This window comes from Triticum urartu, chromosome 1 (assembly GCF_003073215.2).
Source record: "Triticum urartu cultivar G1812 chromosome 1, Tu2.1, whole genome shotgun sequence".
In the NCBI taxonomy this organism is placed as follows: Eukaryota; Viridiplantae; Streptophyta; class Magnoliopsida; order Poales; family Poaceae; genus Triticum; species Triticum urartu.
The window spans coordinates 2,905,444-2,917,972 of NC_053022.1; the positions used below are offsets into that span (position 1 = coordinate 2,905,444).

At 50.7% G+C, this 12,529-nt stretch overlaps 3 protein-coding genes across 5 annotated transcripts; 1 reads left to right on the forward strand and 2 right to left on the reverse strand.

Moving 5' to 3' along the window:
• Positions 1-835: 835 nt before the first annotated feature.
• On the forward strand, positions 836-2,946 carry LOC125541112 (dynein axonemal assembly factor 3 homolog). Its single transcript, XM_048704593.1, has one exon. The coding sequence runs from the start codon at positions 1,031-1,033 to the stop codon at positions 2,510-2,512; it is 1,482 nt and encodes a 493-aa protein (XP_048560550.1). The 5' UTR covers positions 836-1,030; the 3' UTR covers positions 2,513-2,946.
• Positions 2,947-3,433: 487 nt separating this feature from the next.
• On the reverse strand, positions 3,434-7,033 carry LOC125541123 (peroxisomal membrane protein PEX14). 3 transcript variants are annotated; one of them, XM_048704609.1, is made up of 10 exons: positions 6,750-7,033; positions 6,454-6,656; positions 6,168-6,365; positions 5,905-6,082; positions 5,600-5,770; positions 4,902-4,933; positions 4,758-4,800; positions 4,615-4,682; positions 4,309-4,347; positions 3,434-4,196 (listed from the first exon to the last, which is right to left on the reverse strand). In XM_048704609.1, the coding sequence occupies exons 1-10, from the start codon at positions 6,793-6,795 to the stop codon at positions 3,744-3,746; spliced, it is 1,431 nt and encodes a 476-aa protein (XP_048560566.1). In that variant the 5' UTR covers positions 6,796-7,033; the 3' UTR covers positions 3,434-3,743. The 3 variants fall into 3 exon arrangements, with proteins under 3 accessions (XP_048560566.1, XP_048560559.1, XP_048560571.1); XM_048704602.1 differs by having other exon boundaries at positions 4,309-4,350; XM_048704614.1 differs by having other exon boundaries at positions 4,309-4,350; positions 6,454-6,653; positions 6,750-7,032.
• A 796-nt stretch (positions 7,034-7,829) lies between these two features.
• On the reverse strand, positions 7,830-12,033 carry LOC125541149 (E3 ubiquitin-protein ligase SIS3). The gene is made up of 8 exons (XM_048704622.1): positions 11,808-12,033; positions 11,626-11,664; positions 11,366-11,506; positions 9,829-9,967; positions 9,651-9,743; positions 9,109-9,174; positions 8,718-8,834; positions 7,830-8,619 (listed from the first exon to the last, which is right to left on the reverse strand). Exons 1-8 carry the CDS (start codon positions 11,834-11,836, stop codon positions 8,107-8,109), a joined length of 1,137 nt encoding a protein of 378 aa, XP_048560579.1. The 5' UTR covers positions 11,837-12,033; the 3' UTR covers positions 7,830-8,106.
• Positions 12,034-12,529: the final 496 nt, after the last annotated feature.

Sequence of the window (12,529 nt, forward strand, 5' to 3'; positions counted from 1 at the left end):
AACGTGCAGATCAAGGACGAGGAAGATATCACCATGCTCATCATTCCGTCAGCCTTGAGAGCGATAACGAAGCAATGGCTGGTCCTGAAGCCTCCTTGCGTCGTGAGGCTCTCAGCTTACAAGTGGTGCGAGTTCTAGATGCAGGTCCAGAACTTGCACTAGCAGCTGGTCCTCGGGAGGGGCTGGCAATACTTTTGCCGCAGTCACAAGTTCGTCTCCGGCGACCTCCTCGTCCTACGGCTCTTCAGGCTCGGCTTCAAGGTCCAGGTCTCCAACACCAGTAGCTCGATCATGTGCAAGGCGAGGTGCCAGAAGCACTGCTACCGGGGCGGCATCCAGCATGCCCTCCTGTTGGTCGGTTTTTGTCTACCCGTCTGTTGTTGATGATCCTTTAAACTTTAGCCGGGTTCAGGACCGGGGGGGGGGGGGGGGGGGGGGGGGGGGGGGGGGGGCGTGCAAGGGCATCATATGTCCCTACTGTCTTGAACCTATGCTTGTACTACGTGATGTCTCTTATGAAGCATTGTTCGTATGTGACCTGCCTAGTGCATTTCGGTGGTGAGGCCACCATGTTTGAAAGGGGTGAGCAAAGCCACTAGCTGCACGCAACCAAACGCGTCTGCTCACCTCTGGAAGCACAAATATCAAACCCTAATCTTACCATTGTTGCAATTTTTCTTTTTTACCTGCATTTGCTCAACCAGCTTCAGGTTCAACTAGGAGGGACAAGTAGTGTTGTGGAAAGGAGTAAAGAAAACATCGATGGTTGAACCCACCCAAGACCAAGGAGAAAGAGGTGGGTTCACCTCTCCACTTGTGAGGAGCACGGAAAGAGTTGCACGTACGAGTGAGGAGGTACTCACACGTGGAGTGGAGTGGAGGCAGCCACTGTCACTGTCAGCTCCTCCCCACTTCCCCTCCCTTCTTCTCCCCCAGCCAGCATTAACCGCGCCCCACTCCTACCCCGGAGCTACCGGATCCACAGATCGCCGTCGCCGCCGCGCTTCCCCCCTCCCTCTCCGGCGCCCTCATGGAGACGGACACCCCACCCGCGGCGGCGGCGCCCGGCGTCGGGGCCCAGACCCTCGCGCTCGCGGTGGCCGCGGCCGCGGCCTGCAGCGTGGCCGTGGAGGACAAGGCCACGGCCAAGCGCGCGCGGAAGCGGAGCAGGTACCTCGCCGACTACGAGACCCCCACCATCCTCAACACCCTCCACGGCGACGACGACGACGACTGCATCGTCACCCCGCCTCCGCCTCCAAGAAAGGGGGCGGTGAACGAGGGGCCGGCTCTGCTCCTCCGGCTCCGGCAGGCCAACGTCGCCGCGGCCGACCTGCTCGCCGCGCTCCACCGCTGCGCCGCATCCCCCTACGAACCCCCGGGGACGGGGGGCGTCGACGCCGGCCTTCTCCTCGGCTTCTTCGCCCTCCACAGGGAAGCCTCCGCCTCCGTCCCCGTGGCCGCCACCCACCGCGCCGGCAAGGACGCTGCCCTGGTTACCACAGGTCAGCATCGCTCTACTGATGCCCCTGCCGCCGCTCGCCCGAATCCATGCCAGGCCATGGCCGTCTCCAACGGATCTGCCGGCAAGGAGGAACAGGCCGGTGGCATTGCCATTGGCCACGCCGCACATGCGCAAGCCCACCACCACATTGGAGCTGGACCACCGAATGCAGCAGCACCACCAGGAGGAGGAGCTGGGCCCAGCAAGAGGAGGAAGAAGAAGGAGGTGACATTCGCACTCGGTGCGCCTACTGCCGCCGGCTGCTCTGCTCAACCCCCCACCCATGGCGTCGGTGCTACTGCCATGGCTTGTTACCCTGCATACGCACAAGCCCACCACGCTGGACCATCAAATGCAGATGCAGCACTAGGGGGCACTGGACCCAGCAAGAGGAAGAAGAAGAAGGTGGCATTCGCACTGGGTGCGCCTGCTAGTGCCGCCGGCGCGGGTTGCTCTGCTCAGCTCGCTGCCACACACAGCAGCAGCACCGGCAGCGCCAGTTCCGCACCCAAGAAGCCGGCCAAGAACAAGAAAGCTGTCAATGGGCAGCAGCATTTCAGCAAGCCGGTGGCCCTCATTCTGCAATTCGCCCCGGGCACCGCCGCCGATCAGCTCCCTTCCAAGGAGCAGCTCCACTCCACACTCCGCGGCTTCGGCCCCCTCATCGAGCCCAGCACCGAGATCACCAAGAAACAGGCGCGCGTCGTGTTCCAGAGCAGCGCCGCCGCGGAGGCCGCCTACAGCTGCGTGCACACGCTCGGCGACTTCGCCGCGGCGCGGCTGCAGTACCTGCGCCCGCCGCCGCCCCCTCCAAAGATCCCGCTCACGGACGTCCGGAAGAACCTCGAGAGGATGATCGCGTCCCTCACCGGCCCAAGGCTGCTCGGCAAGGAGGACAGCGCGTGGAGCCTCGCCGGAGAGATGCAGCACCTTCTGGTCAAGGTCGACCGGGCGCTGAATGCCGGCAGGGCAGGGCCTTCCACCTCAGCTGCTGCTCATCACTATTGATCTCAGCTCTGCTCAGCCATGCTCTGGTCTGCTACATGGAGATAAGCTCTCCATGCCTCCTAGTATGATGGTTAGCTAGTGATCTAGGTGCTCTTGTATATTACTAGCTCTAGTCTAGTTCCACCTAAGCTGCTGCTCATCACCATTGATCTCAGCTCAGCTCAGCCCAGCCCAGCCATGCTCTGGTCTGCTAGATGGAGATAAGCCCCTCCTACCTCCTAGTATAGTTAGTTTAGTCAGTGATCCAGTTGGTCTTCTTGTATATTATGAACTCTAGTCCTGCTAGGTACTGGTCCTGCTCGAATCATCGTAGCTGCTAATTCCCAGTCAGTATGTTTCGATGTCGATCTATACTGGCTGCAGAGACGATCTGGCGATGATCGAGCTTCTAATGCCCATGTGTAATATATATCTACCTGCTACCAGTGAAGTAAGCTATGGTGTGCTTGATCCCTCCCCTTGGCATGATGATGATGATGATGATGATGATGATGATGATGATGATAAAATGCAGTTGGTTTCATTGTAAGTACCTTTCATCTGTGGTTGATAGGCCAGGAACTGCAATCCTGGAGTGAGTTGATCTGGTTGCCATCTTCATTTCAACCTGAGATAGCAAACAGCACCAAAAAAAAGGAAGCTTTTATGCAGAGTTGCAGGCTGATGATAATAAAACCAAGCAAACAAAAAAATTGATGTTTGTTGAAACTGACATCAGTGGTTATGTCAGGCTGCTGGCTGGATCTCCATCAGCACAGCAGTCACCACATCATTCAAGATCCAACTGAATTTTGGCATCTTGGGTGATGCATGCACAACAGAATACCAAAAGCCCTCAATGATGCATACCAACAACAATATCAGCATCACAAGAATGCATTATAGCATCACAAGCAATATGATATCTGACCCACAACACGATAGTCGGCAAAACCTGGATAATCAAACAATCCACAAACAGATTTGTACAGATGGCACAACCATAACAATATTTTCTTGTTTTTTTCAGTGTACAGCAGATAGTATACATAATCTAAACTCACAATCATCACAAATGGCTAGATTTTAAGTCTGGCTTATTCTTTTATTCCATCTCTAGCCGCCCCGTGGCTGTTGCTGCAGCGGCAATCCAAACATTGTTCACAAACTTACGACAAACTGCCATATCATCTACCAGGATCTTGCTTGGAACTTTTAGATTGTGTTGCGATTGTCGGGGTGGTCCAGCTGTCTAAGCAGCAGCTTCCGCCTGCTCTTCGATCTCGCTGCGTCCAGCATCACTTGCGGCACTCCCATTAACCGGCACTTCAGCGGCGGCGGCGGAAGGCGAGCTCGCGGCACCGTTCACCTGCACCTCACCAGCAGCCTCGGACGTGTCGCTAGACGGTTGCTTCGTAAGAGACTTCTGTTGACGAATAGCAGCCGCCGCTTCTGGCATGGCGACACCTGGAGGCTGAGGGGGGACCCATTGACGCTGAGGCGGCGGCCTTTCCACAACACCGCTGCTGTGCGCCAGCGGCCTCGGCTCCTCTGCATGGAAATCAGGGGCCTTCCCGTTCTGGTGGTACGAGGGGGCATAGTTGTCCTGAGCTTGGGAGTATGATCCATCCTCGCTCAAGTAGGCGTTGGATCTATAAGCAAGCTTTTGTTCTGCGTGTTGCAGCATCTCCAATGCCTGCTGCGTCTAGCAATAGAGATAGGACACTGTTAGTCAGTTGTTATAACACTGCTGCGTCTAGTAAAAAGAAGCACCCTTGTTTGCAGCAAAGATAAGGCTCAGGGTCATCATATCATACCTTGGTCCCAGAAGATCTATTATCCCCTCGCTGCACCGTCTGCTGAAAGTCGGAATGTCATGCAAAGACAGGTCAGACAATATGCAAGTAAAGTTCGATACATAATTTACTTGAGTCAATTAACTCAAGTGTGAAAATCATCCAAAGCTAGACTGAAGGTTTTGCTACAGCAAATGACATAATCTCCCCCAATATAATGTGCATCATGCAACACCAAATGTGTGTGTTCAAGAGTCAATCCAGCTCATATTCAATATTTCAGCAAAAGCAAGATGTATTAATTATATAACCTGATTGGTTTCTTACCTCGACATAAGATCTTGAATATGACCCGGAGGTAGGTTCAGTAGGTGCTGGCGCAAACGAAGGCCTCCCTGCTCAGCAAACACCCAATGGTAAGTAGCAAGAAAGACGGAAGCACCCAATGGATCTTAGCAAGAGATGCTGACCTGAGCCGAAGTCACTGTTTGGGGCACCATACATATTAGGTTGCTACAAAAAAGGAAAAGCAGTTCAGTAATCGGACAGTTATATCCAAAGCATGAGCATATTATTGAAGGTGTTATAACAGGATGAAGAAAAGGAGTGCACACCTGAGGAGGTCTCCATGGAGTGTTAACAGGCCCTAAACATTGTGGTCAAACAAACAATAATTTGGTCAGATCCTCATAGTTATATGCGTCGACAGTCATAGTAAAATATGTCTGATCTAGGGCATGCATGCATGCATATGGCTTTATGTGACATTTTCACAAGATAAGCTGTGCACTTTCCGATACAGGGTGGATGGGAGGTTGAACAGCATAGAGTCAAAGGTCTTTAGCATTGTTCCCTCTATAATTAGACCAGCTTTGCAGCGTGTTTGATGCAAAGAAAGAACAATGGAGTATGAAACGGTACAGGTGGATTTATACAGCATTATGAAACGACACAGATGGATTTATACAGCATTGTGCCGACATAAGGTGGATATCTTGTGATGCAGGTGAAAAAATAAAGCTTGGCATTGGCTAATGGGAAGTGGAACAGCATAGCAAAACAAGCCTTCCCTTTAAATGATGGGCCAAGATAGTCTTTAAGGTTTTCAGCATTGTTCCTGCCGTAACTAGATTAACTTTGCATCCTAAATCAAATACTCCCTCCGTCCGGAAATACTCGTCCCAAAAATAGATGTATCTAGACGTATTTTAGTTCTAGATACATCCGTTTCTATTCATTTTCGTGACAAGTAATTACGGACGGAGGGAGTACAACAAAGTGAAATGGTACACAGATTTTGTTTGATACTAACCATTCCTTGTGGCGGAGGGGGCATGCTCTTCCAGTGGGCGGTAGTGCGAAAACCTATCCTCCCTTGTAATATTTACGGAGTCCCTGCTATGGCTCAACGACTCACTCAATGATTTCAACACCTTTGCTTGGGAGTCCAGGGCTTGCGTCAAAGTCACAAGTATCTTCTTTTCTGCCAAAACATAAGTAGAATTGATATAAGACAAACAGAAACGGTGTGATCAACTGAGATGAAGATAAAGTTGCATATGCAGGTAACTGAACTAGTGTGATGAACTAAGAAGGAGCAGTGTTTAGGTAGGATACCTTCGTCCTTGGAAGCGAGCAACTCCTGGTTGGTCTGAGCGATGGCGGAAACGGCCGTCGCGGAGGCCTTGACGGCCTCCCTGGTCTCCTCGTCGATCTTGGCCTTGAGCTCGGTCGCCTCATGGCCCTCGGCGACGACCCTGCGGATCCATGACTTGAGCCTGGGAAGGAGCAGCTTCTGCGCAACAGGTAGGTAAGCTGGCTGTTAATGGCTAAGGTCTGAAACCTGCAGAGAATAGAGGAGGGGAGGTATAGTATACTACCTTGACAAAGACTGCGGCGCTGGCTCCGAAGCCGAGCAGCAGCCCGGCGGCGATGAAGGCGCGGTACCAGGTGAGCCTGGGCTGCGGCGCGGCGACGACGATGGGCCCTGCCGCTGGCTGCGCGTAAGCTTGCGGGGCGGCGGCTGGGACAGGGGACTGGGTCTGGGTGGGAGGGGACGCGGTGGTGGGCGGCGGGTCCTGCAGAGCAGCAGAGCAGAGCAGGTTAGCTACTAGAACCAGCAGGAGTAGCAGATGGGGAATTGGAAGAGCGAGTGGCGATGCGTACGGGGACTCGTCGGAAGGCCTCGTCGATCTCGTCGTTGGTGAGGCCCTTGTTCTGGAGGAAGGAGCGGCGGTAGACGACGGCGGAGCCCCTGACCTTGGGGTGGGACAGGAACTTGACGGCGTTCTGCACGTACTCCTCCCTCACCGGCTGCGGCGGCGCCTCGAAAGCCAGCTGCTTCTCGCCGGCGCCGGCGGCATCTGCTGCTGGTGATTCAGGACAGGATAATTGGGTTGGTCAGCAGCGATCGAATTGGGGAATCGAGGGGGCAGAGAAAGAGAGAGAAGCAGACGACGGACCTTGCGGCGCCGGCGCCGGCGGCTGCGACGGCTGATTGGAGTCCATCCCCCTCCCTGGACCTGCCCCGAGCCCCGATGAGATGAGACGGGAGTCGCCCCCTGAGCTTGAGATCTGTGTGGGCGTCAACCCACCCCAGCAAGGCGGTCAAGAAGAGATCTTTTTTCTTTTTCGATTGATTGATGAGTCGAGGAGGCGATGCACACGGCGCCGCCTCCCTTCTACAGCAGCAGCAGCAGTTTGAGAAGCAGTTGAGTTGGATTATCTATCCTCTTCTATTCTCTCCTCTCCTCTCCTCTGCCTTCTTTCTTTGCCTTCCACCCAAAATTACTTTTTTTTTGTGTGTCCCTTCTTTTTTCTTTTTCGGAACTTCTTCTTCCTCCTCCTCCTCTTCTTCTTCCTCGTACACTTTTTGTCATCCAACACCGTCCATCAAACAACTGCAAAAACAGGCCGAATATTTAAAATCCAACAAACCGGCAGCAGCAAAGCGCTACGAGGTTTGCGGGCGTCCGGAATCGGATGTGCACCACATAGGCACCCAACTGAGCGGCCCCGGCAAAACCCTCATCATGTGTTCAGCTCTCGAAGCATCGCCGCGTATTCACATCCTCTCGAATCGGGCACAATGTGGTAACACGGTGACTGAAAAGTTTACCCCCCTCCTCCTTCGCTCCCATCGTCCACACACTGCAAAGATGAGCAAGTCTGACAGTGGCTCTGGGTGGTTCTCAACGCTGGCGAGTGAAGGTCATCCAGATCACAACACCCCCGCCCGTCGGCGCCGACAATTAAGGAGGGGGTGGTGATCTTCGACGAGACCCCCTATCCGACGCCTATAAAATGAAAAAAACTCGATGCCACACATATTTCTCATCCATCACAAACAAATCAACAAGCAGAAGCAGCCGCCTATCCTACACATACAAACTACTCCCTCCGTCCGAAAACACTTCTCATCAAAATGGATAAAAAGGGATGCATCTAGAACTAAAATACGTTTAGATACATCTTCTTTTATTCATTTTGATGACAAGTATTTCCAGACGGAGAGAGTATAAGTCTTTTTAGATATTTCAATATGGACTACGTGCAAAACAAAATGTGAATCTACACTTTAAACTGTGTCTATATACATCCCTATATAGTCTATATTGAAAATATCTAGAAAGACTTATATTTAGGAACGGATGGAGTACTGCTAAAAAGAGAAAGCAGGAGCCTACACATACCATACATATAACCTCTCCATTCACTATAGCAACAAATCTTTCAACGAGTCTCTCTTTGTAACAACCATACATACATACATGTGTAATCTACACGCCAAACATGTTTTCCACCCCCTCAATCTCCCTCTCAGCGATCCCGCAGCTCATGCCCATCTTCAACCACCACCACCACGCCGCCCGCCACCTCAGCCCCATCAACGACCACCGCTCGCCCGCCCTCAGCGTCATCACCGCCGTCGTGATGCCCCACCACGGGCCGGAGCAGCAGGCCCTGCAGCCGCACCAGGTAGCTCTGCCCCGGCCCCGGCTGTGGCCCCACGTACCGGCTCACCACCGCCTCTCCACCGCTGCTCCCTGAGGGGCGGTCCTGCTGCAGCATCTCGCTGCTGGAGCGGATGCCGTTGAGCGCGCTCAGGTCCAGGTTGGGGAACACGGAGCAGCGGCAGCGCGGGCACTTGACGTTCAGCCGCAGCCACTGGTCGATGCACTCCACGTGGAAGTTGTGCGCGCAGGGGAGCCCCCGCACCTCGTTGCCCACCTTGAACTCCTCCAGGCAGATCGGGCACTCGCTGCAGTCTGTTGGGACGGCTTTCAGCATGAACTTGGGGAGCTCCTGGATAAGAGCCTCCACAGCTTCTCTCTGAATGAAGCACCACAACAAAAATAGCACATTTAGACGCATTCTTCTTCTCGTCCATGTGAATTGCTACACCTATTTAATTTGTGTGAGCGACTCACCTGGGCTGCTGTCAGATAAAGACCAGGATGGTATGCAGTGTCCTGGCCCATTCCTCTCAGTTCCAAGCCGACCGCCTCAAATGCCCAGTCAGGCACACGAATCATGTCAACCAAAACCTGCACACATCAACATAACGTTAATTACGCCATCGCCGCCATATTACCTTCCTACTGCTAGAAATAAGGTAGCTAGCAAGCTCTAGTGTAGATTTGAATTTGAAACTTGTGTACCGAGGCATTATAATAGGTAATCCTGACTGCTTTGGACACACTGAACAGAAGTAGTACCGATAAAGATCTGTGATAATTTGATCTGATGCATTTAAGCTTCTAATGTTGACAGATCACTTCCTACATCCAACGTCAGTACAGAAATAAACGGAAGCATTACCCCGTATTCAGAGACCGGAATCCCCTGCTGTGCCCTCAGGCGGAGTGCGTGCCTTCGGTTTAGCCACTGCCATGGAAATAAAAACATGGAAAATGTCAAGTTCCACTGATAATCATAACAGCCCAGCACAATCATGGTCACTGGTTCAGTTTGTCCTGTGCAAATACAAAGAACACTCAACAGATTTGTCATGTTTTTTAGTAACTGGATATGATACTAACTGATGCAAATCAAATTTGAACACTCCAATGTCGAATTGGCAACTCAGTACACGCATCAAACAGAAGTTTAATATCTTCAATTCAAAGGGTAATAGACATGAATGTCACTGCAGCCAAGTAAGACACAAGCAGGTTAAACTAACTAGAATAGTCTATGAAGATTGAAGAGGTATGCTACATCAGTAGATTTTCATTGACATGAACCTTCCTAAAGCTAAATATTGACACCTTTTGTATAATAATCATGTATAAGCAGCACTTCAATAATATTTCAATCACATTCAAGCTTTGATTTTGTATGGACAAATTATGCAGCAGTACCTTTCCAACAGCCACGCATGCAATACAGGCAAGGCCACAGTAACTGAAAAGCAGCCATATCAGGAAGCCCCATTTTTGTCCTTCCTCTGGCAGCTGTACACGGGGTGAATGTGCAGTGAGTAGCAATTCTCTCCATGTATGGTGATGGTAAAATTTGCTTCCACAATAAAGAACTTACGCAGCTCCTTGCACTGTTAAACCACAATGTTCCTATCACAGTCCAAACCCACAGGAAGGGGTACAGAAGAAGAACAAGGACTGACAGAACAACTATCCTCCCACAGAAACGAGTATATCTCTGTTGCCATCCAAGATCCCTGCAATTTGTTACAGAAAAATGTCATTGATGTACAGCAAGGTTTACAAGTTAATCCGGTTCTCTCGGAAAAAAGAGAGATAGAGAGGTAGTAATCTTAAAACACAGACATAAGACCCCCAACAATAGGCACAGTACCATCTGCTGTTGTAGAAAATTGTTTGTCTTAAAGACTGCCAATGCGTCAAAAGAAATGACCATGTCCTGTTTTGTTGCATATTGTTATTATTGTCATAGAATTCTACCGCACAGCCTAACTCTAATTACAGAACCATAAACTCCCACACCCACAACTAACTCTTATTTTCTTCAGAAATATTTGGAGACACAGTTCTGTTTGAATCAAAATTAAGGTACCCCCGAAACCAGATTATGCAAAACACTGGTGTTGCGCTATTGTGTTTGAAAATAATGTGTAAAACGCTCAAAGACACTAACATTACTATCTCTGGTAAATGATGCCACCATAAATTGTTACTGCGTCCCTTACTCTAGTTGTTAGTACATGAATCTTAGCCTAAGTACCTACCTCACGTAGTATGAACTCACAAATCCACAAGAATGCCTGTGTAATTATGTCTTGTTTTATTCCATATATTGTTACTACTGTCACAGAATTCTACCGCACAGTGTAACTCTAATTATCTTCAAAAGTGTTTAAAGCCCAACTTGTGCTTGAATAAAAAACAGTTATAAGGTACCCAAAAAATCAGATTATGGAAAACGCCGGTGTTGCCCTGTGGTGACGCAAGGAAAATAAGGCAGTAACTAGGCCAAAATAATGTGTACAATGCTCGAAGACACTGACAATACTAGCTCTGATAAATTATGTCATTGTCACCATAAAGTACAGACTGTGGGTTCCTCCAAAACTGGCAGACTAGTTTCAGAGGGTTATGACCATGTTTAAGTAAAGAACATGCCAATAAGTCGGGGGGCGCATAATAGGTTCAACTAGTAGCTCATTTTTTTGGCTGGCATTTTTTCTTCAATTCGGGCTGATACCAGCTTTACTTATCCAAATTTATGTGTGGAGAGTAGATTACAGGCTTTAAATTATGTTGCCTAAGTGGCGCATAACGCTGAATCCAAAACTGAACATTCACTTGATTGGAATAACACGAACATTCAAAACTGAACATTCACTTGATTCCAGTGTAACACATGTAGTATGATTTAGGTATTCGGATGAAGATGAAATGTAGTATAGAATATTCATTCAGTTGGATGATTTAGAAAGGAAGAGACTGAAATCGGTAACGTGTCCCTTCTTGTCCTGGTAGTGAGTAGATGAATCTTAACCTAAGTTCCTAGCTTAGGAAGTATGCAATCATGCGAAAGAGAATGGTGGTGGTACATGAAGGAAAAGGTGAAGAATGATATGGTGTTAGTAACTTACAGCCCCATCCCTGCTGCGAGTCCGTTGTCGAGGAACATGAGGAGGCGGAAGACGAAGACGGTGGTGTAGTCGACGACGATCCATATGTGGAGCGGGTGGGCGCAGAGGCGGTACCTCCTCCAGTTGATGGACACGATGATTCTATATTATGAGACCAAAGCAAGCAAGCGAGCAAACACTTAGGCATTCATGCATACATACATAGATACATAGAAAATTGAAGAAGCAAATGAAATGAAAACAGATCAATTCAGACGTACACGCTGGTGGCGAGCATGGAGAGGAAGAAGCCGTCGTACCTGCAGCAAGCAATCAGATTCATATACATACATACATTTTCATCATCAGTCAGTAATAAGAAGAAGAAAGAGAAACAGTGGGGATCGAAAGGGGAGTGGATAGAGGAACCGAGCGAGCGAGGGTTAGAGAGGGCACGGCGTACCACTTGAAATCGACGCCCCGCATCGCCATTCCGTTTGGTGAGATCTGGGGCTGGCTGCGGCGGCGGCGGAACGACCTTGGAATCCACCCGCATCCGTCGCCTCCGCTCCCTCCGCGTCGAGGGTTTGGGTGGATGGATGGATGGATGCGGGGACAAACGGGAGCGCCCAAACGGAACGGAATCGATGGGGATGGGATGAAGAAGATGGTTGTGGGGACAGTGACCGCACGGCGGAGAGGTAGGAGGAGCCGATCAACTCACCCCGCTCGCCTACTCCTACCTACCCGCCTACCCCCTGCCACGTGGGGTAGCACGGCATGGGCCCAGCCGTCGGTGCCGTGTGGGTAGGTCATGTCTGCGTGCTCGCTCGCTCGCTCGCTACTGTGACTCATGATGTTACGCTACGGGGCCACGGCGCTAGGCAACACTCACTGCTGGGGTGGGGCTCCTACGGACGGACGGCTCCTACTGAGACACGTTCATTCTCATACCATCTCGCGGTAGATCACCTCTGCTTCGTACCCCCATCCCCTTTGTCATGTTACCATCTAGCTAAGGCTGCCAGATCGGGACCCCCTACACGAGATATGCCAGATTTGACCACACAATGATACTTCACCCAAAGACTATTGTGGTCCGCTACACTCGTGGGTTATTAGTCCACCAAGGATACTATTTCCCTCTCGGATATAGCATTTCTTAAAAGCCCTTGCTAATGAGTA